Source organism: Xiphophorus hellerii, chromosome 19 (assembly GCF_003331165.1).
Source record: "Xiphophorus hellerii strain 12219 chromosome 19, Xiphophorus_hellerii-4.1, whole genome shotgun sequence".
Taxonomy (NCBI): Eukaryota; Metazoa; Chordata; class Actinopteri; order Cyprinodontiformes; family Poeciliidae; genus Xiphophorus; species Xiphophorus hellerii.
The window spans coordinates 20,034,242-20,059,740 of record NC_045690.1 but is presented as its reverse complement, the minus strand read 5'-3'; the positions used below and the strand labels follow the sequence as shown (position 1 = coordinate 20,059,740).

General features: G+C 40.7%; 1 protein-coding gene across 2 annotated transcripts in view; it reads left to right on the top strand.

The window, feature by feature from the left end:
- sptb (spectrin, beta, erythrocytic) overlaps positions 1–25,499 on the top strand; it is a 46,504-nt gene that overhangs the window by 17,084 nt on the left and 3,921 nt on the right. For both annotated transcript variants that reach the window (XM_032546733.1, XM_032546732.1), the window contains 34 exons: positions 126–277; positions 402–575; positions 1,492–1,589; positions 2,355–2,435; positions 2,584–2,699; positions 2,843–2,955; positions 3,030–3,217; positions 3,334–3,451; positions 4,607–4,765; positions 4,978–5,280; positions 5,357–5,507; positions 5,845–6,715; positions 6,836–6,973; positions 7,654–8,413; positions 8,646–8,848; positions 10,394–10,484; positions 11,091–11,237; positions 11,388–11,654; positions 12,111–12,335; positions 12,798–12,887; positions 14,081–14,371; positions 14,715–14,845; positions 15,048–15,252; positions 15,371–15,594; positions 16,163–16,313; positions 17,308–17,552; positions 18,014–18,152; positions 18,489–18,573; positions 18,677–18,873; positions 19,159–19,241; positions 19,441–19,504; positions 19,641–19,891; positions 21,448–21,621; positions 25,299–25,341. In XM_032546733.1, the coding sequence (XP_032402624.1) occupies positions 126–277; positions 402–575; positions 1,492–1,589; positions 2,355–2,435; positions 2,584–2,699; positions 2,843–2,955; positions 3,030–3,217; positions 3,334–3,451; positions 4,607–4,765; positions 4,978–5,280; positions 5,357–5,507; positions 5,845–6,715; positions 6,836–6,973; positions 7,654–8,413; positions 8,646–8,848; positions 10,394–10,484; positions 11,091–11,237; positions 11,388–11,654; positions 12,111–12,335; positions 12,798–12,887; positions 14,081–14,371; positions 14,715–14,845; positions 15,048–15,252; positions 15,371–15,594; positions 16,163–16,313; positions 17,308–17,552; positions 18,014–18,152; positions 18,489–18,573; positions 18,677–18,873; positions 19,159–19,241; positions 19,441–19,504; positions 19,641–19,891; positions 21,448–21,621; positions 25,299–25,341 (6,728 nt within the window). The remainder of the gene's footprint in view (positions 1–125; positions 278–401; positions 576–1,491; positions 1,590–2,354; positions 2,436–2,583; positions 2,700–2,842; positions 2,956–3,029; positions 3,218–3,333; positions 3,452–4,606; positions 4,766–4,977; positions 5,281–5,356; positions 5,508–5,844; positions 6,716–6,835; positions 6,974–7,653; positions 8,414–8,645; positions 8,849–10,393; positions 10,485–11,090; positions 11,238–11,387; positions 11,655–12,110; positions 12,336–12,797; positions 12,888–14,080; positions 14,372–14,714; positions 14,846–15,047; positions 15,253–15,370; positions 15,595–16,162; positions 16,314–17,307; positions 17,553–18,013; positions 18,153–18,488; positions 18,574–18,676; positions 18,874–19,158; positions 19,242–19,440; positions 19,505–19,640; positions 19,892–21,447; positions 21,622–25,298; positions 25,342–25,499) is intronic.

Below are 25,499 nucleotides of genomic sequence, written 5' to 3'. Positions count from 1 at the left end.
GTTTGAAGAGCCCTTGTTGGAGACAGTAAATCCCTACCAGCTTCAATGATGCTGCTCTGCAGCCGTGAGGGCAGTGCATTATTCATGTAGCTCATGTTCTTTCTTAAACTATGTTCCCTCTCCAGATGAGCGCGAGGCAGTTCAAAAGAAGACCTTTACTAAATGGGTCAACTCGATCCTTTCCCGAGTTGGCTGTCGCATCTCTGACCTCTACCTGGACCTTCGCGACGGACGCATGCTAATTAAACTGCTAGAGGTCCTGTCTGGAGAACGTCTGGTGAGATATGCTGTCTCTGCTTCCACTTTATTGTCGTAAAAGTTTAATGTTATTTCCAGCTCATTTGTGATGTCTTTTCTTTCAAAAATTCCTGTTTTCTTTTTCTTCCTTGTTTCCTTCGCAGCCGAAGCCCACTAAAGGTCGGATGCGTATCCACTGTTTGGAAAATGTAGACAAGGCCTTGCAGTTTCTCAAAGAGCAGAGGGTACACCTAGAGAACATGGGGTCCCATGACATCGTCGACGGCAACCACCGCCTCATACTTGGGCTCATTTGGACCATCATCCTGCGTTTCCAGGTAAACCGAGGCTGCAGCATCTAAAAAGATGGTGAAACTTAAAGCTGCAAAGATGCAGAATGTAGTCATTCTGTCTGCCTCATAAAGAGCACATACACTTAAAAACATGGCTTACTCTGTTTTCCACTCAAGCATTCAGATGTATCAGTAATTAACTGATGGCCCATATTGGTGAAACTCCATGGCGGCTCCCACATTTCTAAACCTATTGGCCTCGTTGGCGACACCAACAATAAACACGTCTCATTTCCTGTTGTTTTAGTTCAGGCAGGTATCAGTGAGGAACTGCAGTTTCGGGATTATTTCTTTCGGGAACGATGCCTTCAGGCTCCAGTATTTTTCGTTCTTTAGAAGCACACCACACATGTCTCTTTCACTCTTATCATCCAGTGGGGAAGGGGAGAGGAGAGTCAGATATTTATTTTTAATTTGACAGCAGCGTTGTTATTTTTAGAAATGATAGTTCAAACAATAAGTCCTTCTACATTATTCAACTTTTTCAAGAGATAAGTAAAAAAAAAAAAAACAGGCTGTATTTTTCAGTCTGCATTAGCCAAGGAGAAGCAAAGCTGCCTAAATTTAGCAATCTCTCAGGACCTGTCGCTTGTATCACATCACTGCTCTAATTACTGGCCCACTGTGTGGGAAATGAACTTCAGTCATTACCACCTATTTTCCACCCATCTTAGCCACTGCTGAGTTTTGTAACAATCCTTTATGACTAATAACATTAATGATACATCACTGGAGATTTACTTTAATTTTACACAAAGATGGAAACCAAAGGCATAAAGTGAGAAATTATTCCCTGATGCAGTGTCCTCTCGGTTGTCTGTGTTCCTACTTCTTTCTTTGTAAAAATCAAATATTAAGTTTTATCATTTACCATCCATCTGGGCTTCCTGTTCTTGATCAGATCCAGGACATTATTGTGGAAACCGGCCAGGCAGACCAGAAGGAGACACACTCAGCTAAAGATGCTCTTCTTCTGTGGTGTCAGATGAAAACTGCGGGGTAAGTACTTTATGTGGCCTTTAGCATCACCAAGCTGCTGTAAACATCCATCGGGAATTTGCAACCAGGTGCACGTCTGTTACCATTTCACAACTCTTAGTTTTCATTTCTTAAATTGTGCTAAGAGGGTACATGCTACATTGTAAAAGTATTCAAGCCTCTTGAACTTTCGGTCTCTTTTATCCCATTGCAAACGCAGACATTGGTGTATTTGATCAAATCCTGTCATAAAGTGGTGAAAATAGTGAAAGGAAAATAAAGTGTGCTTTTAAAACATCTGTACAAATAAAAAAATGGAATGGCCTAGTTAAAGTTCAACCCTATATTCAATTGATACACCCAAATGTTTAGCTTTTTATTTGTTCACAATTGTGAATTATTTTGTCATCATCTGTCACATACTTTTCAATTAAAATACATTGAAGTTTGAGTTTTTAACATCTGGTAATGTGAAAAAGAAAAAGTGTGAACACTTTAGCAAGGGATTGTAGGATCACAGTTTTTGTGAACTACTGTAATTGCTATGTCTAAGAAAGGGGATCGATAGAACAAGTTTTGAACTGCTGAAGCAATATCAAAAGCTAGTGCTTCACACAGAGAAATACAAATAGATCTGTATAAAAACGTATTTTTCTTCAAGGCTTAAAGTTATGGATATGAAAGACTCTGCTTTATACGGAGCACAGACATTGATTTGAAGCTTGAGCTTCGCAGAAATATCCTTTCATGTTCAGTCGGTGACATCCCATCACTGTTATTTCACAGATACCCGAACGTCAACATCACAAACTTCACCAATAGCTGGAAAGACGGAATGGCCTTCAACGCCCTCATACACAAACACCGGTGAGGAAAGATGAATAATGAAACTGCTCTCACCAGCTTACACATCTGAAAACACAGTCCAAACCTGCCTGCTCTGTGTCTCCCCTAGTTTTTCTCTTTCATCTCTCGCCCTGTGTTGTCTTTTTTTGCCCTTTCATCTCTCTGCTAGGCCTGATCTGGTGGACTATACCAAACTGAAGAGGTCCAATCCCACCCACAACCTCCAGAACGCCTTTAATGTGGCAGAACAGAAACTTGGCGTAACCAAACTGTTAGACCCAGAAGGCGAGTGACCGATAATAACTGTGAAGACCTCCATGTAGAACTAAATGTTTATCAGGATAAATCTTGGTGACTAAAACAAACACCTCAGGAGAGGTGATGCCTCTCGCTGTGGTGATTAACTCGCTTGGCATTTTGTTTTGCAGATGTGTTCACAGAGAACCCAGATGAAAAATCCATCATCACGTACGTTGTGGCATTTTACCACTACTTCTCTAAGATGAAGCAGCTTGCTGTCGAGGGAAAGAGAGTTGGAAAGGTGAGATGGAAACACGGCACTCATTAGTCTGTCAGGCCGGCAGTCTTGTTTATATATTTGCCTTCCTTATTCAGGTTCTGGATCAAGCTATAGAGACGGAGAGGATGATCGATAAGTACGAGACGCTGGCTTCAGACTTGCTGACGTGGATCGAGCAGACGATCGTCGTGCTAAACAACAGGAAGCTTGCCAATTCTCTGACAGGAGTCCAGCAGCAGCTTCAGGCCTTCAACACGTACCGGACTGTGGAGAAACCGCCCAAGTGATTCAAAAACCCTTATTGAAATCAGTCGCTCTATTCTTGCATCTCTTTTTGTTTTGATATGTGCTGGTCTCTGTGAACCACCTTGTGGTTGAAATGTGTTTAATTTTTCTCAGGTTCCAGGAGAAAGGGAATCTGGAGGTGCTGCTCTTCACCATTCAGAGTCGCATGAGGGCCAACAACCAGAGGGTCTACACGCCGAAAGAGGGAGCCTTGGTGTCAGACATCAACAGGGTGAGAAGTTATCCTGGGAAAAAACCAGCGGTCTGCTCCACACAGATCTCTCAATAAAAGTTTCACTGTGTTTGGAAGTTAGAAAAAAAACACAGGTGCTAATAAAAGAACTGTTTTATTGTTCGTTTATTCTGTTTTTAAAAAACAGAACAGTTTTTTCAATATTAAAAAAAATATTTTGAATAATGCATTGATGCTCTACCAATATTGTATTGTTCACCAGACATAAAATACTGACTATGACATGTGACTTTTAGAGTGCTTTGCAAACATATTTTGTAGCTTTTGAATATTTTCACAGGTTGTCATATTTCAACTATTTCGTAAAAGGATTTGACATAATACACCCACACAAATTCTTACATAATTGTGAAGTGGATGGAAAAATGACACATGGTCTAAATTTTTTTTTAAATACAAATTGAAACCAGCGACTCCAGAAAGGGTTTAGTGAAGTGGTCAAAATGGGGAGCCTCTTTAAATCTACGTGTGGGATCCCAGAGTCAAAATCCAACTTTATTTCAAAACTTTAATTATGCTGTTTTAAGTCATAAAGGCATTAAGGCATTTGAATCTGGCAAAGAAAAAGTGACATTGGTATAAATACAAAAAATTCACAAAATTAAATAAAACTCTAAAAATGTAGCAAATTATTGACATGTTTTCCCCTTTCTCAGAAGTATTGTCTTCTAAATGTTATTTCCTATCTGACTAAAGAAGTTGGAGGGCCTGTCAAGTTTATCAGGGCAATCATAACTTGACTTTGAGTCATCCTTTGCAGCACCACTTATAAAACACAAAAGTGTGGCACACATGTGTACTCAGGCTGCCACCACCGTGCTTAATAATAAGGATGATGAGCACATAACATTCCCGTAAAACACATTGAAGTTTCTGGTCATAATAATGTTTATGGGGTATGAATACGTTTCCATGGTGTACGTCAAAATACACAGATTTGTCTCAGCACACATCCATTCTACATAGTCAGGATATTCTTTAAGCATCAGAGTTTCTCATCCAGGATGAGATCAAGCAGAAGGGAGCATCTAAATTTTTTAAACACCTCACACATCCCAGTGCTGTTGATGCTAAAACGACGAGGCTCGCAAACACTACAAAGACTCAGGATGCTTCTCATCATCCCCATCGCAGGCCTGGGAGCGTCTGGAAAGGGCGGAGCACGAGCGGGAACGGGTCCTGAGGGACGAGCTGATCCGGCAGGAGAAGCTGGAACAGATGGCGCGAAGATTCGACAGGAAGGCAGCCATGAGGGAAACGTGGCTCCTGGAGAACCAAAGACTAGTGGCTCAGGTCAGCCGACTGCTGTAAACCGAGAGCTGGTTTTAAATGTGTTTCTGTTTCATTTAAGCTTCAAAAACAGGTCGAGGTTAAAACATATAGAGATATGAAAAAATAACTGTTCCCTGTGAAAATTCTTTATTAGGTTATATCAAAGCCTGTTAAACTGAGCCACACATAAAACTAAAATACAAATCAACATTCACTCTGCACACGCTCCTCAGGATAACTTTGGTTACGACCTGCCAGCCGTGGAAGCAGCTAAGAAGAAGCACGACGCCATCGAGACAGACATCGCCGCATACGAGGAGCGCGTTCAGGCGCTGGTGAACATCTCCAAGGAGCTGGAGTCTGAGCGTTACCACGACGCCAAGCGGATCGACGTGCGAAAAGACAACATCCTGCGACTGTGGGACTACTTGCAAGAGCTGCTGAGGTCCCGCAGAGGGCGTCTGGATATGAACATCACCCTGCAAAGGATCTTCCAGGAGATGCTCTACATCATCAGCTGGATGGATGAAATGAAGGTAAAAATCATGTGTACTGACTTGAAAGAAACATTAACATTTCATGATGAAACCTAATTCAAAAGCCTCTCCTCAGGCACGACTGCTCTCTCCTGACTTTGGGAAACACTTGTTAGAGGTGGAGGACTTTCTTCAAAAACACGCTCTGCTAGAGAACGACATCGCCCTGCAGGCAGAGAGGGTACAGAGTGCCAGTGCTGCTGCTCTGAAGTTTGCAAACGGAGATAGTAAGTGGAACACACTCATTGCTCCTGTGGGAAACTTAAAAAAAAAACATTAATGTGATGCATTGATTAGAGATTTTAAATGAAGCAGAGCATATTGCAGATGTGAATGTTGTTTTAGGGTAGGGTTAGGGTTAATCTTGTTCTCAGGTCTTCTAATTATTCTAATATTAATAAATATATAACCATAGTTTAAATATTTTATATCAAATATATTTTAACGATCTATATGGGATATAATCCTTAGGTAAAGAGACAAACCTCCAAGAAAATAAAAAAAGATGAACTAACAACATGTCCTATTAACAACTTATATGGTTGACATACTTTCTCTTTCCAGGCTATAAGCCATGTGATCCTCAAGTGATTCGAGACAGGGTGCAGCACCTCAACCTTTGCTACCAGGAGCTTTGCACCCTGGCCGCACAGAGGAGAGCTCGGCTGGAGCAGTCCCGCCGCTTCTGGAACTGCCTGTGGGAGGTGGCGGAGCTGGAGAGCTGGATTAGAGAGAAAGAGCAGCTTTTCTCCTCTCTGGATTACGGCAAGGACCTGACGAGCGTGCTGGTGCTTCAGAGCAAGCACAGCGCCTTCGAGGACGAGCTCGGAGCTCGTCGCAACAACCTGCAGCAGGTCTTGGCTGAAGGGGATAAGATGATCCAGGCCAAGCACTTTGGCTCTCCAAAGATCCAGGAGTGCATGGATGACATCAGGAGGCAGTGGCAGCAGCTGGAGGACCTGGCTGCATTTCGAAAGCAGAACCTTCGGGACACCCAGACATTCTTCCAGTTTCAGGGTGATGCTGACGAACTTAAAGCCTGGCTGCTGGATGCAAAGAGGCAGATGAGCAGCGATGACGTCGGTCACGATGAGTACACGACTCAGCGACTACTGAAAAACCAGAACAACTTGAGGAATGAAGCCATCAAGAATGGAGCCACCATTGATGCGCTGTCCAAACAGGCCAGCGCTCTGCCAGAGGAGCTACAAAACACCCCTGACATTCAGAGACGTCTAAAAGACATCAAGGACCTTTACATGGAGCTCCTGACTCTGGCTGACCTGAGGCAGAAGAAACTGGATGACACCATGGCTCTGTACACCATCTTCAGCGAGACGGACGCTTGTGAGCTCTGGATGAGCACAAAGGAGACATGGCTGGTGGATTTAGAGGTTCCTGAGAACCTGGAGGATTTGGAAGTGGTACAGAACAGGTAGACCAGCAAGAAGATGCCATTAGAGATCATTCGTCTAAACTGAACTAATTGGCTGGAATTTTCTGCATCACATTGACTGCTGCTGTTATTCTAACTAACAATTTTCTTATTTTGCAGATTAAGCGCTCTAGCTCAAGAAATGGTGAACGTTCAGTCAAGAGTAGATGACGTCAACAAAGCTGCAAAACAGCTTGAGGAGAGCAGACACCCTCGTACCAAAGAGATCAAGGAATGCCAGACACGACTCAATAAGAGGTACATCCTGGACAGGTTGCCAGTCCATCACAGGGGAACACAGAGAGCCACTGGACAAACATCCATGCAAATGGTATTTTTAAGAAAAAATATTTGTGAGGGATGATCCTTAGTGTAGCAGTCCACAACTGAGCCATCCGAGATTCCAATTTCAAACTTGGCATCTTTGCATTTTGGCCCCCTTTTCCCTCTACCCATTTTTAGTCTTAATATAGTCAAGTATGGCCACCAGCACCACATAAAATACATTTAAAAAAACGGACTGTTTTTCATAATATTGCCTTACTGGCAGCATGCAGCAACAGGTGGGGAATTTACTTGACATCTCATTACTAGTACTTTCAACTACAACTACAGTGATATTGAGACATTAAATTTATCGTTTTGTCAGCATATGTTTTATAAGTTATAAGTAAACAATAATATAATCTTTACTCGCAACCCAGTGGAGAGTAAAGATTATCCTTAGATTTTTAAATGAATAAATTTCATCTTGTTTTTCTAAATAAAAATTTTCCTTTACTAAATTCCTGTGTTTTAGGTCATTGCTATCAGATAAGACAGGTAATAAGGCCGAGAAAATGAAATATTCTTAGAATAGTGTATTACATTTTTCTTGGCATATAAATGATGAAATTAAGCTTAGTGAATTAAGCTTTTAATGGATTATTTCTTTCTAGATGGGAAGCATTCAAGGCTATGGTGGAGGACAAGAAAAGAAGAGTTGATTCTGCTGTTAGTCTACACAACTATGGGTTGGAGTGTGACGAGACAGAAACCTGGATAAAAGAAAAGACACGGGTGATTGAGTCTACACAGGATCTGGGCAATGACCTGGCAGCCGTCATGACAATCCAGAGGAAACTGTTTGGCATGGAGAGAGATTTAGCAGCTATTGAGGCCAAGCTCACCTTCCTTAACGAAGAGGCAAACCAGCTGGCCCAGGACCACCCGGAGAACGCAGCAGATATCTTAGCCCGCAGGGCAGAGCTCGACACGGCCTGGGATAGACTTAGAAAGACCCTAAAGGACAGGGAGGACTCTCTAGGTGAGGTCAGTAAGTTACAGACTTTTCTGCAAGACATGGATGACTTCCAGTCCTGGCTATTCAAAACCCAGAAAGCTGTGGCATCTGAGGAGATGCCCACCTCACTGCAGGAGGCCGAAGAATTGCTCAGCCGTCACAACGCTGTGCGAGAAGACATAAACAGTCATGAAGAGGACTATCACCGTGTGAGGGACACAGGAGCTCAGGTCACCCAAGGTCAGGAAGATGATCCTCAGTACCAGCAGCTGGAGCAGAGGCTAAATGGGCTGGACCGTGGCTGGTATGAGCTCCAGAAGATGTGGGACAGTCGCAGAAATTTTCTGGACCAGGGTTTGGGCTTCCAGCAGTTCTTGAGGGACGGCAAAGCTGTAGAGGCCATCCTAAATAATCAGGTAAACTTCTCCTGATGATGTCTTTTGGACTAAGTCAAAAACAGCTTGAAAACCTGATGTCAGCAATGCTGCAGGAATTCTGCAAGAATGTTGAGTGGAAGAATGCAGCACTATCAGTACCAACACTGCACATTTGTCATGTAACTCAGTCAGCAGATTATGGGTTTCTGGACAGTCCGTTTTCATGTTCTCAGCGTTTTTTTTTAATTCCATGATGTCTATTTTATTGCAGGAGTACACACTGGCCCACATAGACAAGCCTGACACGTTGGCAGGGGCAGAAAAGGCTTTGAAGAAGCACGAAGACTTCGTCAGCACAATGGAAGCCAACGAAGATAAGATTGATGGGGCCCTGCAGGGCGGACAGCGATTGGTGGACAGTAACAACTTGTACTCTCCCAAAGTCCAGGAGAAAATGGACTCAGTCCAGGACAGGTTGTGTTTTGTTTTTGTTTGACTTGAGTTTGTGAGATGACAATGTACGATTTAATCTCTACAGCTGGGTTGAGCAAATAAGTTTTCTGAAGGGTCTCACAAGTAATGTAGTTGAGGCTGAGATCATAGGTTGGACTCACTATTACTAACTTTACAGATATAGAAATTAATATTTCGTATGATAGTGTGAATTCAAGCTGTGATGTCTAAAACCAACAGCTTGTTCTCCAAAAACAGGGAAATAAGACTGTCCAGTCAGTGAGAAGCTGTGTGATGACTACACACCCTTCCTGTCTTCACTTTATCCTTGTCCAGAATTTCAGATTACACCTGACATTTTGATTGGTTGACATGCTACAGAAAGAGGGGCTTGCCCAGAGTACCAGAGTGCTAATGTAGCCAACCAGAGAAACTACCGGAGTTTTTTTTTTCTTTTTTCTTTAATAAAAATGTTATTTAGTATTTGGATTTGAGTGTAAACACATTTAATATATTCTTTAAGATGTCGTGAAACCTAGTTTTAAACTGTGTGATTTAAATCCTGACATGTCCTCAATTAATATGACCAGACTCAAAGGCCACAACTGAACAGAGACACATGTATCAAAGTTGTAAAACAGGAATTTATGTTATAGGTAGTTTAATTTGTTCTGTGGTGTGAAGGTCAGTCAACCTGTAGTGTATGGCAAACTTTTCATAGTAAGTACCAGGTCAGAATATATCTATTTTTCCAAGTATGACTTTTAAAACAGCTGTGGCAAGATCTTGACCTTTTCAGGTTGCTATACCTTAAAAACAATAACAAAGGATATTCACACATACTGGTTCCCAAAAGTTATAACTTTCAAATTTGTAATTGGAAAGATTTACATATATTGCCTGAAGAAGGAATCTCAGACTGGGTTTGTCACCAGCCCCAAACTCAAAGTCCAGCAGCAGTCTTTCTCTTAAAATGTGGTGAAAATTGCACAAATTGTTAGAAGTGCAACATGTTCTTTAGCCTCATTTTGTGAACATGTTGCTAGGGTGGGTGAAAAACAAAATTTACAGTGCACTTACAATTGGTATTTCTGCTTCATAAATGTTATATACTGATGAATTGTTCTATGAATTAGTAAGACTGAAATATAAGACATTAACACATTTTTTAAAGTTTTAATTTTAGGCTGAAAATGTAAGCTTTCACAGAAATATCCTCTCATTTCCTTTATAGATTTGCTTTGTGAAAATTTTCTTTTCTAGCCTTTGCATTATTAGCTTTAGAAAGGGCATTGGAGCTACCACCTTCTCTCCCAATACTCAGCTTGATAGACAGGCACCTGCAATAATGGACATTGATCTTTAACAGAGAGAGCTTTTCTTTTCGGTGAAGTGCAGAAAGACATGACTTTTTGTCAGTGAAGAGGGAGATCTGGTGGATTTGTCTACAGTGTGCAGTGTGAATTATGTCACAGAGAGATTTGTTAGGCAGAGAAGAAAAGGCCAGCTCTGTCTGAAACTGTTATTAATGTATGGTATAACTTTGCTTTTGTGTTCGCTCTTCAGGCAAAGCAAGAATAAGAGACGAGCTGTGGATGTTTCTGAAAAGCTGAGAGATAACCGTGACCTTCAGCACTTTCTGCAAAACACTCAAGATGTGAGTTCAATACAGTCTTTGAAAAAGATCTAATAATACCTTATTTATTAGCTGTGTGTTTGCTTTCTTTGTCCTTAGTGTTACTAGGCTATTATTTGGTTGTTATTACTATACCATTGAAGTTAGCCTTCCAGTAACATTTGGTCATAGTAATTTACAGCTCTGGAGAAAAATAAGAGATCACTTAAAATGATCAATTTCTCTGATTTTACTTCCTATAGGTATATGTTTGAGTAAAATGAACATTGTTCTTCTATTCTATGAACTACTGACGACATGACTACAAGATTCCAAGCAAAAATTTAGTATTTATTTGCAGAAAATGAGAAATGGCCAAAAAAACTAAAAAGATGCAGTGCTTTCAGACCTCAAATAATCCACAGAAAACAAGTTCATATTCATTTAGAAACAACGATACTAATGTTTTAACTCAGGAAGAGTTCAGAAATCAATATGTGGTGTAATAAGCAGGAGATTTTCAATGGGGTTCAGTGCAGAGGGCTGTATAATAAATATAACTTATCTTCATTATGTAGAACCAGGATTATTTCTCTCAGAAGATGCATTATTAATGCATAATGTTCTTTATTTGTCGCCATGCCTCAGCTGACTGTGTGGATCAATGAAAAGATGCTGACAGCTCAGGATACCTCATATGATGAGGCCAGAAACCTGCACAGCAAGTGGCTCAAACATCAGGCTTTCATGGCGGAGCTGGCCTCCAATAAGGACTGGCTCAATAAAGTAGATCAGGTCAGTAAAGGTTCCATGTTTTTTAATTGGTTTTTTAATTAAACGGTTTTATTTATCTATAAAGATAAATAAAATCTTAACTTGCAGTGGATTTCTGCTATGACGTATTTGAGAACGAGTCCTTTCTCTGTTTATTTTTTGTTTTTGCAGGAGGGTCAGGAGCTCATGGAATCCAAGCCTGAGTTTGAGCCCATTGTGAAGGAGCGCCTGGCCCAGCTTCATGAGCTCTGGGACAAGCTGGAGTCCACAACTCAGGAGAAGGACCGGCTGTTGTTTGATGCCAATCGCTCAGAGCTTTTCGACCAGAGCCTGGCTGATATGAAGAAGTGGCTGGCCGAGCTTCAGCAGCAATTGCAGAGCGGAGATGAGGATGTAAAAGATCTCACAAATGCCAATATTCAGCTGAAAAAGCACCAGGTCTGTATATTCCTCAGAAAAAAAAGAGTCTTTTTTGTGTTATTAGTTTTTTCTTTTTGGAGTTTTTTAGTGTGTCCCATTTAAAATCGCACAATCTGAAGAATACTGTTCAGTTTAAGCTTTACTTTTAATCTGTCTCAAGCGAATGAACATTGTGCTTATTGTTTGCTTTTAAAAACAAAACAAACAAACAACAATGCTTATATCATTTAGACAAAATATATTTGTCCCAAGGGTCAAGCTAAAACACAAATTGTACTAAATAAATTGCCTTTAGTAAAACTTTTTCATGAATTTATATAAGAACATTCATAAGAGCTGTGGGTAAGCTTAGTTTCACGCTTAGTAGGCAGCACTTACTTTTGGTGAATTTACCCTCCACTGCATCTTGATTAGGCTCTTGAAAGGCTATTCATCTTTTTTTTTTTCCTCCCATCACCGTTTTTCCCATGCCAGATGACGGAGAACCAAGTTCGTGACCGGGCGCGGGAGCTGGACGAGCTCCAGGAGGCTGTCAGGAAGCACGGAGGAGCCAGGGAGGACCAGCCGGAGCTGGAGGCCGAGCAGCAAGCCCTGCAGAGCGAGTTCCAGCAGCTCCTCACGCCGCTGTCCCAGCGCCGAGGCAAGCTGGAGGCTGCCAAAGCTGTCCATCAGTTCTACAGAGACCTGGCTGATGAGCTTGTAAGTGCGGATCTCATTTCACAGGGAATGGAAGAGTCAAAGCGCCTTGCTCTCACAAAATGATTGATAACGGAGAATTTGAGTAATGAGGATACGATCCTAACTTGTCGGGACTTTAAGTCCCCTCTGGATGTATCCAGATGCATTGAGGTAGCTTAACTCATCTAAGGAACCTGATCATTTAAAGAAATTTTAAAGTAGTGTTTGGTCTTTAAGATATATTTTTTAAAATCTGCTCTCCTTTTGTTGTTTAGTGCTTCAGCTTATAGCAAAGTCAAGGCATCATGTTTGATTTACGTTGTGAAGGAGCAATAAATCCATGTAAAGAAGACAGCTGTGGAGATGATTTTTTATATGTGGTGCACATCAGAGATCTATGAAGCAATTTTTCAGACTCTGTTTCTGCTTTGTGTTCTTATCATCACAATCTTTTTTCCCCCTTTTTCCTTTTGTGTCTTTCAGCTCTGGATTGAGGAGAGAATGCCCCTGGCAATGTCACAGGAGCACGGCAACAATCTTCAAACTGTGCAGATGCTGTTAAAAAAGAACCAGGTTCGAATCTGTCTGTCAGCATTCGTTTTGGTGTGAACTGCTTTGTCCTAGTTTATTTACTCATTTATTCTGGAAAACAGCGCCCTTCAAATTTTGAATTTACATTCAGCGCCTTGCAAAAGTCAAAACCTTTCCACATTTTGTTGTCTTACAACACCAAACTTAATTTATATTATATTAAGTTTTATGATTATTTAAAAAAATGAAATATAAGTTAAATATAAGACTTTTTAAAAATTGAATTGAAATACATTGTACCACAATCATCAAAGTTCAGCAATTTGTATCATCTGAAGAACCACTTTTGGTGCAAAACCAATTTCAACCTTAACAAAAGATTATTTATCAGGTTTTCTTAATAAATACTAGAAATTCAATTAATCTACTCAACCTAAAAAAGTTAATTTTTACTGTCACTTTTCTGTTTGTCAGTGTTGTAAGGTATTTTCCATTTTCAGAAATATTTCGAGGACATAAATTGTTAATTTCAATTTGCATAAATCTTTAGAAAAAGGAACACAAAAGTTTAACTCATATTTACAACAAATATCTTTACTTATGCTACCCTTTGAACTCCTAGCAGCAATATAAGTCAGAAACTATAAGTTAGGGGTTAAAATAGTCAGATTTGTTGACTTTTTTGACAAGCTGTTTTCCTAAGGAGTTTATGCTCTAAAATTTCCAGAGTTCATCCTTGTCTTGTAGTTACGTTTAGCTGTTCTCTCATCTGCTCTGAACCAATTTCTCTCTCTCTGTTGGAAAAAACATTCCCAGCATGATACTGTCACCACTATGTTTGCAGTGTTACTTTTCCAGATCAGAGGAAAACGTTACAGCTTATACTCCCCATAATTTCCCTTCTGCTTTGCATTCATGCACTGCTTTGTGTTGGTCTGTCACATGTCCTAAAATATTACATAGAAGTTTGTGGTCCACTAAGTAACACAATTTGTAAATATTAATGTTTTTTTATTTATTTCCAAGTTGTGCAAGCTGGTGCCCTTCAAATTTTGAGTTCAAAAAGTTTGACTGTGCAAAGAAAACAATATATATTCTTTTTCCAGCCACCAAAAGCTGCTGGGATTTTCAGTTGTTTTGGCTCCACTGACTTTCCTGTTTCTGTCTGAGTGAACTCACAGTATTGGTTTCCAGTGAAACGACGTACATTTGCTGTCTTTCTTTCTTTCCACCAGACACTGCAGAGGGAGATCGAGGGCCACCAGCCTCGTGTCGGCGAAGTGCTGGAGCGAGGCAGACGGATGGCGGCTGCGGCCAGCGCGGAGGACAGGCCGGAGGCGGAGCGAATCGGGGACCAGATGCAGGAGCTGGAGGAGGCGTGGGCCCGGCTGCGGGACGAGATGGCCAAACGGCGAGAGAGGCTGAGCGGCTCCAACTTGGCCCAGCAGTATTACAACGATGCTGATGAGGCCGAGGCCTGGATAGGAGAGCAGGAGCTCTATATGATTGCGGATGAAAAGGCGAAGGTTAGTAGAGGAAGGCTCGTTCTGTGTGTGTGTGTGTGTGTGTGTAAGAGAGACAAGAGAAGGGGCCTGATTAGCTCAGGGAAGTTTCCAAACATGTTTAAAATTCTGATCTTATTATCCTAATCAAAGTAAAGGCATATCAGTCTGTTCAAATAGCAAGTAATTAATTTATCAACATGATTACATGGTTTGGGTTCTCTTCAATTAAGAGGATCCGCTTTTTTTTTTTTTAAGTGGCACCCTCTACGGAGAGCTAATTTTGAAGTAATTTGTTTTGCTTTGATGGGTGCGCTCGTCTCCTGTATTTTTCTTCACCATCCTCCTGTTTTCTCTCATCCTCCAGGATGAGCAGAGTGCCATGCTGATGCTGAAGCGCCACCTGATCCTGAAACAGGCAGTAGACGACTATGCCGCCTCCATTCAGAAACTTTCCGATCGTGCGCAGAAGACGCTTGCAGAGGACCATCCCGACGGGTGCGTGCTTTAATTCTGTATAGTGGTCCTAATTTACTCTATCCCAGTCAGATGTGGTTTAGGCTGACAGGAGTGACAAGCATGTAAATGTGTGTCTTAATCAGCAGCTTCATCTAGAGTTAACCAAATTGTGATCTCTTGACCTGGTTTTTAAGTCTCTCAGTCTAATTTTCTTCCACCCTCTGCCTTCATTATCTTTCAGGGAGGAGATCATAAGGCGGCAGGGTCAGGTAGATAAGCAGTACGCAGGCCTGAAGGAGCTGGCAGAGGACCGCAGGAAGAAACTGAACCACACCTACCATCACTTCCTGCTGAGCAGAGAGGTGGAGGACCTGGAACACTGGATTGCAGAGAAAGACGTTGTGGCGTCCTCGCAGGAGATGGGACAGGACCTGGACCACGTCACGGTATCATAAGCAGAAATTGAGGGAAAAATAACCAAAACTATGAAACATTTCTGTTAAGTGTGGTTGTCTCTGTCTTTAAGGAAGGTTTCTAGTGATTATTTTTTTGTTTGCTCCTCAGCTTCTGAGGGATAAATTCAGAGAGTTTTCGCGGGACACGGGGATGATAGGTCAGGATCGGGTGGACATGGTCAACCAGACCATAGATGAGCTGATTGAAACGGGCCACAGCGAGGCGGCCACCCTGGCAGAGTGGAAGGACGGCATAAACGAGAGCTGGGCCGATCTCCTGGAGCTCATCGACACTCGATCTCAGCTCCTCACGGCGTCTTACGATCTCCTCAAGTAAGTAGAAGACATCTTACCACCTTCCAATAAGATACTCAGAAGTCTGTGGTTGCATTGTAACACAAAAGGAATACATAAAAGGAATGCCGTCAAAACAGAAAACATTTGAAACAATTAATCGGATTGATTGTGATGAATCGATTACTAAAATAATCATCACCTAATTTAGTAATTGATTAATGGTTAACTGGAGTATACTGAGTCCAAATAAGAGGTTGTTTACTGAATGAACAACACACTCAGAGCAGTAACTGATTTATACCAAATATATACATTTTGCAGTACAGATAAAATATAAAACTTTGTCTGTAAATATGTTCTACCCAGAACTCCTCAAGACACAATTTCAGCTTTACCTTCACTCTTACAGTGATCTTTTTATATCTGATTAATGAATTAATTGTCAGAATAATCCATAGATTAATCGATAACTAAAATAATCATTATTTTCAGCCTCGGTCTGCATGCAATAGCATAGTTGAAAAACATTAACATGGTGCCTACATCTCACAGATGTCATTGTTATGATGAATGCAGTGATACTAAGAGCCCATTCTTCTTGAAGGTACTTTGATGATGGAAAGGAGTTGGTGACGCAGATTCACGAGAAGCAGAAAGAGCTGCCAGAGGACGTGGGAGACGATTTCAGCAAAGCCGAGTCCTTCCACAGGATGCACGCCGCTTTTGAGAGAGACATCACCGCCCTGGGCAAACAGGTAGAACACAAGAGAACGGCTCTTTGCTCTGCAGCAACACAGCAGGCGGCGGCCGAGAGGTGCACTTTGATGATTTGTATCTGATACGGCCAGAGAGTGCTGTAATGTGTCTGCAACTGTGGAAGGTTAGAGGTGATTGTTTAAGAGGCAGGGTTTCTTTTATTTGTTTTTCTTTAGCAAGAAAACGATGCAGCTTACACAAAATATTTAAATGTAATCATTGAGGTCCAGTATATTTTTATTTATCATACGAAAGTAAAATGTTTCTGAGTGTCTTTCAGCTCTTATTTGGGTTGAAATGATGACAGAGTAGATACTGTAGATAGGCAAAGTTTGGCAGCAATATTTTATTTGTTCAACTTTTAATAACTGGCTTATTAGTACAGTAAAACCTCTGAAGAGTAAATTAGCAATAGACCGATGAGAGGTTTATGTGCACTAATCATTTTGAAGGCTGCCTTTCTCCCACATTATTTCATCACCATCAAGAAGCCCCACAGCATGTTGCTGCCACCATCGTGTATAACAACAGTGTTCTTAGGTTTAAGTTTTACAGAAAGTGAGGTTTGACGGTTAAAACTCAGGCACAATGCTGTGTTATACAGCAGGACATCCTGGGTTAGAACTGGGCTAAACAAAGGAAACAGGGAAATACTAGGATTCTGAAATGATCCACACTTCAGCACTATTAGAAAATATGTGGAGGATCTTTAAAAGCTTAGTCCGTACCATTTATTTAGATATTTGCGGGGGTGTACGCAAATATTTAAGCATCTATGTATACTTGAGACAAAGAAAATACACAATAAATCAAAACTTGTTTTTAAAATGCCATGAAGGTTTCCTCATCATAAATTAACATGATAATCATGCCCGTGATGAGCGTATGTAAACCTTTCATCACTACTGTATCTTTGAGAAAAAAAACACATTACCATGACTCATTAAAATTACATTAATGAGGCCATTATTAACTGCTGTGTCCTTTCTCTAGGTGCAACAGTTCCAGGAGACAGCCTTGAGACTTCGAGCTCAGTATGCAGGGGACAAACAGGACGCCATCCAGGCCATGGAGAGGGAGGTCGTAGAAGCCTGGAAGGGCCTGCTGGACGCCTCTGACGGCCGGCGGGCGGAGCTGGTGGACACGGCCGAGAAGTTCCGCTTCTTCAGCATGGTGCGAGACCTGATGGCCTGGATGGAGAGCATCATCCAGCAGATAGAGACCCAGGAGAAACCCAGGTGTGCACCTTTCAAACCATGCATAACGCAGCAACCATGAGATGTTAAAGAAAGTTGTTTTTTTTAAATGTGTTTTTGTATGTAAGCAGAACACCATTAGTGAAATGTAGAAAAACACTTAAAAAGTTTGGCTCTCTTTTCTTAATTTTAAAAATTCAGCATTTGCTGGGGTTTTTTTTGTTATCATATTTGCACTCTTTAGCTCTGTATTTGGTTATTCACTCTAGTTTTCATGCGTCAAATGTGGAATAAAGTGCAACAAAGGTTTTACTAACCCCAGGCATTTATGCATAGTTTATCAAAGATGCAGCAGTTTCAGAAAGTAATTAATTAGATAAAGCACATTGCACTGATCACAAGTATTGTGTGTGCAGTTCTTTTTTCTGCCAACAGAGGTAGAAAGGTTTCATGCATTATTTGCTCCTGTTTCTACTTTCTACCCCCTCCTTCTCCTTCGTTAGGGATGTCTCCTCCGTGGAGCTGCTGCAGAAGTACCACCAGGGGATCCGATCAGAAATTGAAACCAGGAGCGCCAAGTTCACGGACTGCATAGACCTCGGCAAGTCCATGCTGACACGCAAGCACCGAGACTCTGCTGAAGTAAGAATGTGCTTAAATCCGGCTCCTTTTCTGCTGTTTGCGTTAGATTTAATTACTTTTCTCGGAACAATTATCCCCAAACAAACTGGGTTGCCTGAAAAAGAAAAAAAAAAATGTAAGTCTTCCTACATTCATCAGGGAGGCTAGAAAAGCAAACACTAATTAGAAATGGATAAAGGTAAAAGAAATTTAAATAAGCAATTGACCCTTGCCCGAATTGAGTGTTCAGTTAATTACTTCACAATGCTAATTCTTAGAGTATAATAGGAAAACTTGTGGTGAGTTTTTTTTAATAAGGCTGATATGTAACTGAGACTGTATAACATTTTGTGTCAGATCAAAGAGAAGCTGGTTCAGCTGATGGAGAAAAGGCAGGAAATGATGTTCAAATGGGATGACAGATGGGACTGGCTCCGACTCTGTGAGTAATGCATTCCCCCGATCCCTGACTTAATGATGGAGCAGCATGAGTATCCGCTTTATCAAAAAGCGAGCCATAAAAATATTCCCTTTAATGCTCTCAGTGCTGGAGGTGTGTCAATTTGCACGAGACGCTTCTGTGGCAGAGGCCTGGCTCATCGCTCAGGAGCCCTACGTGACCAGCAGGGACCTGGGCCAGAGCGTGGACGAGGTCGAGAAACTCCTCAAGAGGCATGAAGCCTTTGAGAAATCCACTGCCACATGGGAGGAACGCTTCTCGGCACTGGAACGCCTCACTACGGTACGCAGCATTCCTGGACAACACTTATGCAGTTTGTTTTTAAAAACATTGTGCACTTATTCTGTGGCTGAAAAGCTAAGGATGAATTCAGCCAGCGTTTCTTATTTTTTGTGTCAAAATTGCATGTTTTTGTTTGCCACTTACTGCACAATCTAAACTCTAAAGCAAATATTTCCACAGTGGACTTGGTGTAAATAAAGACAAAAGCTTAGAAAATAGCTTCAGAAATAGTTTTGTTATTTAAGGTGTTGTCAGTGAAGATAACAACAGGTTGCTGTGTTGCAGTTGGAGTTGCTGGAAGTGAGGAAGCAGCAACAGGAGATTGAGCAATTCATTAAAGACGAGCAGCGCTCAGATAAAGAAAGCAGGTAAAAACATGTTGAAACAATCAAGTGTGTATAGAAGCACTCAAAACTACTAACATTTATTTTTTACCTCTACATGAAAGTGTGTAACGTCTAAAGCAATGTTGGTTTTGTTTTTTCTGGTGGATCTGCTGAAAACACCTTAATACTAATAATAAGAACACAGTGTTTCTCTTTCTCCGTTTTCTTTTTTTCTGCTCAGGAGAGAAGACACAGGCTTCGTAGAAGAATCTTCACAACTCTACACTATTGAGGAACAAACCCTGGTTAGTAATAAAGCCCCTTATTTCCATTACCTATTTTAATAACTATTTTTAAATAGACTCCTCTTTATTTATGCATTTGTTTGTTAAAAAAAATCTAGTTATGCATTAAAATTGAAAGTATTGTTTCCTGCTACAGTCTGGTGCGATGGAGCCCAGCTCAGGTCAGCTGGATGGAACTGCTGGTGACGCCACGATGCCGATGGTGTCAGAAATGAGAGAGAGCGCCTCTCTGGAGCTGGAGCCCTCTGTCTCGGTTGTGACTCCCAGAGAACCAGAGAGGGCGGCCACCATGCCCTTAGAGACCCAGAGGTCGCAGGCAGTGCTGCAGGAGGGCATGCTCTGCCGCAAGCATGACGTGGAAGGCTCCGGAAAGAAGGCTTCTAACCGGTCGGGCACCGCCAAGAAATCCAACATAACCACACCCTCATCATGAGCATCAATAACACGTCTTGACTTAAAAAAAAAGAAAATATATATAATTCTTTTTTGTAAAATGATCACACAACATTGAACTTGTTTGCATTTTTTGGAGATTTTCTCAAAGCTTAAATAGATACAACACCTCCACTAATAATTGGCTCAGTGCTCCTCAGGAGCATCTTGACAGAGTGATTGGGTTTCTTGACATCAACTCAGCTTCAACGTAGACAACAGTTGAGAAACTTTCAGTATGGCTGAAGTTGGCAGTTTTGAAATGTAATGTTAGCATCATCCCGAGGGCCTGTTCTCCTGCCAGTGCTGGTGGTGCATGTCATAAAGTGAACAAATCATTAAAAGGTGGAGATCGTCTTTCAAATTTTTCATCTCAAATCAAAAGTTAGATGGTCAAAACTGGTTTTAGAAGAGCTAAAGGAGGCTAATGTTAGCCTTCTAAAATGGCCCAGATTTCAGCTCTGTTAAAAAAAAGAAAAAAGTTATGCATGAAAGCTGGATTCCTGCAGGTAATCCAACTGATTTAGATTAAATCTACCATTTCTGATAAGAAGTTATTTCAAAAACCCAGCCAGAAGCATTCCAGAGAATTGCTGAGAGCAGCAAATAGTCTGAGATTTCTCTGCAACATTTCTCCAAATATTAGTGGTGGTGATCCTGTATGTACGGTTTGAAGTGTGGATTAGAGAAAATTGGCAATAATTCAAAGCTTGTTTACCCATTAACGTAGCTGAATGTTGCATAAGCATCCCACAGTGCAGAAATAACATTTCAAATGCATCATTTAAAGGCCAAAATATGTTATTCATGGCAATAATGACTTCATGCCTCTAACTGGAACTGTACATTTCAATAGATAATCGGTACTGAAACATGCCTACTGTGTGTAGAAAGAACAAAGTAGTTTGTTGTTGCAAAGGGATATGCAACACGTAACATGTCAGGATGTTAGTGTCTTGTTTAACTTTTGTCAAAAGGTTTCATCCCTCATTAGGTGTGGATCCAGCATCCAATTATGGGCTGGCACAGCGAGAGCCACATTTGTTCATAAATATGAATACATGAATAATAAATAGCTTGCCAAAAACACAAGAATTACCTCCAATTATGTTGGAAATTATTCAGTGAAAGTCTGCACAGTCCCTCTAAATGATAAAGAGACAAACTCAACAGCTGCATGTCAGAGAAAATGTTTGGGCTCTGATGGTTTAGGTTTCTCAAGAAAGAAGAAAAGAAACAAATGAACAGGTCAAAACGTCATGCAGTCTGGCTTCATAAAAATAAATAAAACATAAAATCCATTGTCAGTTCACTAATAAAGGAGCCAAAGGAGATCTAAAGATGTCATTACACATCCGCATATCTATGTTCTCAACCTTTCAACTATAGAGAAAGTTTTAACGAGCCAATTTCCCTGGTCAAACATCAGCAAAACTATAACTCTGTGTTATAGCCTGAAATAATCCCGTCAGGATCTTCATCGCTCCTGCCTTCGTCTCTTTTACTTTCAGGTCCTGGAACAACTTGTACTGCGTACTGAAGCCGGGTCAGCTCTCAGCATACAAAGACGCCAAAAGCTTTGGTCATGGACTGACGTTTCACGGTGAGGACCCCCTACCCCTCGGCAACGCCACCTGGGAGATCCTCACCAACTATAAGAAAAAGAAGAATGTAGCCAAGCTGCGGTAAGAAATGTGTCAATCTCCCGTTTTCTCGAAATGGCTTATATTCAAGTAAATACTTATTACAGTATTCAGATGGGATTTGAAGAAAAAATAATGTTGGGTTAAAGCTGTCACATATCATTTCTATCCTATCTAAAGTTCTCTGACATAGTATTTTTCTTTATTGAAATATGACAGTCGTGACAGGTTTTGGAGGATTTCACATCCTTCCGAAGTTTCTGAAGCAACCAGCAGACATTCAGTCTCTGGTGAAAGTCACTTTCTTTACCCTTCACCTTCCAGCTGAGAAACAATCCTAAACTTTAACTCTGTGTGACAGCACTACCTGTTGTTTTCAATTACTGTCCCCATCAAACAGAGCAGCCCTAGTATACACAGTGCTGTGAACAGATATATATTTTTTTATCTCCTTATAGGTTTCTTGTGTTTTTGTTGGAGAAAGCCAACCTGGTTCTATGTAGAAAAGTTCTTGCTGCCCTGATAAATCACGATTTAACTAAAAAACTACATTTTTTGGAAAGAGGAACCAAATTTCACTGGCCACATCCAGGCCTCACATGACGCCACCATCAAAATTCAAGAGCAGATGAGAAACAAAGTCACTGAATGACATCTAGCAGTCTGGAAAGTGAGTCCAGAGAACCACAGGAAGGCATTATCCACAAATTGAGAGAAGGTGGAACAGTGGCGAACTCTCCCAGGAGTTTCTGACCTACCAATGTTACTTCAGGAGATCATAGAACAACATATAAAGCACTGCAAGCCTCACTTGTCTCAGTTAGGGTCAGAGTTCATCATTGAACAATAAAAAAAAAATTATACCGGGTGTAAAGTAGTGTGGTCAAGGATCAGCAAGGTGGACAAAAAAACAGCATCAGCCACCAGTTCCAGATTCTTCTGATGACTTTTATTTGTGACTTTTGACTCTACAATCCCCCTGAGCTGCCCTTGAGTGGACTAAGCTGCAATTAAACAGGTTAAAAAACAAACTAAATCTAAACAGAGAAACAAGAATACAATTATTAATCTAATTTACAAACTCATCTACATAATGAAATGGTCTGCAAAAAACCCCCCATGTAATACAAGATAACTCAAAAGGTTACTTTAAAGAAAAACAACCAAAGCAATACTTCAAAGAAAACACTCTAATTGGTAGAACCCAGCAAGGTAATCAATGACATCATCCAGCCATTTAAGCAGGAAATACTGGGCCGGCCCCTCCCACACTCCTGCTGCAGATCTACAAGGGACAAACAATGGTGAGTAAAACGGAAAACAAATACCATGAATATACTTAGACACAAAATAAACAAATTCAACCAATAGTCCAGAAGTAGTAGCTTTAACCTACACATAAATAGATGGAAACTGCAACATAATGCTAACACAAACAAACCCGGGATGGTAAGTGAAGCAAGGTTGCAAAGTAATATTTAAATTTAAGCATTATAACCAACTATAGAAAGCATGTGAATCAGAAATAAGAGTAAGGGACAAGTGGTGAACAGAAACTGAACCACTTTGTCACACCAGGCAAAATCGGTATCCACTTTCTTTTGGAAAATGATTCTGTGGATTGAGAGGAACACTTTAGAACATGTGCAACTTGTTACAACGAACACAAAAGCTACAGAAAGCTAGAGGAAAAGAACATCATGCCGAGAGTGAAACATTCATGACCTTAAACTCAGTTTGGTTATTCTGCTGGACTCAGATCTGAAGCACACCTGTAAGTCTACCTCTGAATGGCAAAAAAAAAAAAATGTTTTGTATTGGCCTAGTCAAAGACAGGATTTAAACTCAGTTCAGATGCTAGGCCTGGAGCCTTTGAACATGATCAGATTGCACATGTCATTAGCTTTTTCACTAATGAAATCATCATTTGAAAAGTGCATTTTGCATTTCCTTCGGCTGTCTTTGAGTTTGATGACAAGCAACCTTACCAGACAATTCTGGTCAAACTTAAAACGGATTACTCTTCACTGAACAGAAAAATTTGTAAATGGTTAAAAAAATTTCTACCTTGGAAAAATAAATGAATTTTTAAGATGCTTGGTTTCTGATCTAGTTCCACTGATTAATCTTAAATGTCATTAATCGGCATCAGCTGCAGACAGCTCAGGGGTGTGATTAATTTTCTGTGGTATCGCTCAACAACACTGGGCTCTTCTGAGCAGCTGATGGGGGATTTAAAGAGATAAATCATGTCCTCGCAGCAGGAGAAAGTTATAATTGTAAAACTTTCTCGCTTTTCCACCAAGAACAATTTTTGCCTATGCAGAAGACGATCATAGTCATAAATAATTCATACTGTAAAAGTCAATACAAGAACCGAGAATTAAAAAAAAAAAAAAAAATCAATTAAAATGCCTTTTCTGTTGGACAGAAAGGAGAATCGGAACCAGGAGCGGTGGCGAATAAACGAGACAGAGACAGTTGAAGTCAGAAAGTGAGACGTACGCTGTAAAGAACATGCTTGGAGGGAAAGAGGGACACAGTTAGACAGAAATGCTTTCTCTACTTTTCAAAGCGGGGGTTGAAGACACTCTGTGGCGGGGGTCTGTGTGACAGCCAGCGACGGGGAAAAAGACGGCGCGGCTCCAACAAGACATCCCGAAATTCTGGATGCAAATATCATGGCGCCGTTGAATAAAGGGAACCCAGGACGAGGAATTCATCCGAAGCAGACATGAAATCCCCAGAATGAACCACGTCGGAAAACACGAGCTAAAGCTTGTCAGAGTCTAAAATATAATAACGTGTACAAAAACATCGTTAAACTTAAGAACCTCTGAATTGAATACTGGCTGAAGTGCTGTAATTCATGAGTGTTATTCTAGTGACATTTTGGAGCTGGAGGGGATTCTTATCAAATGTCAAATAAAGCTTGACGAAGCAGCTGGCTCCAGGGAGGGACTGCGAGCCGTCCCACCTGCCTGAGGCGAGGATTACTGGACTCATAAATGTAAAGAAAGGTTTAATTACTGAGCTGTTGCTGTGGGCTTTAGCTTCAGAAATAATTAAACGCCATGCAAAAGTATTCACACCTTTTGAACTTTTCGAGGGGACTTCGTCACGCTAGAGCCAAAGACTTCGAGATACATCAACACAAATTAACGTGTAATTTAATCTGAGAATAAATCTGGCTGTCTTCTACTCTGGCTGGAGAACTGACATGGATGGTTGACTGAAGCTTAGATCCTTATGGTTTAGTAAACTGGCTTTTGAGAGAATGGAGAGATTGTATAAGATTTATTTTCCTCAAACTACTCCTTTTCATTCAAAGCTTTTGTTTATGTCAATAGGTGATACATTCATTTTAAATTGTAAATGAAACAAATGAATAAATAAAAAAAAATAATAATAATAAAAAGTCTGCTAGAGAACAATTCTATTACATGAAATCCCAATAAAATACAGTGAAGTTTGTGGTTAAAATGTGACAAAACGTGAAAAAGTTCAAGGTGTGCAAATACTTTTGCAGCCGTAAAGTTTACTGTACGATTATGGAAATGTGACCGCTTGTCATAATCATGATCATAAAGTGACCGAGACGTACAAACCAGGATGCAGCGATACGACGGAGGTTCCACAGATGTGTTTGCACGGAACAACGTTGGTGGGTAAATAGAAAGCGTTTCATTAAATGTCTTCTTTTTTTTCCCCTTTCGCAGACTTGCAGATGGAAGCGAGTATCTGTTCCAGTGTAAAGACGAGGTATGTTTTCAAACTGCTGATAAAAATATTGTATAACTTTCACATGTATTTTATGAGCCACATGAGAATCGGCGTTCAGGGTTTAAATAGTAACAATCTCTGACGCTGAGCTCGGCTCACAAACATGAGCATCTCCACTTGTTAAGTTAAACCAGTAA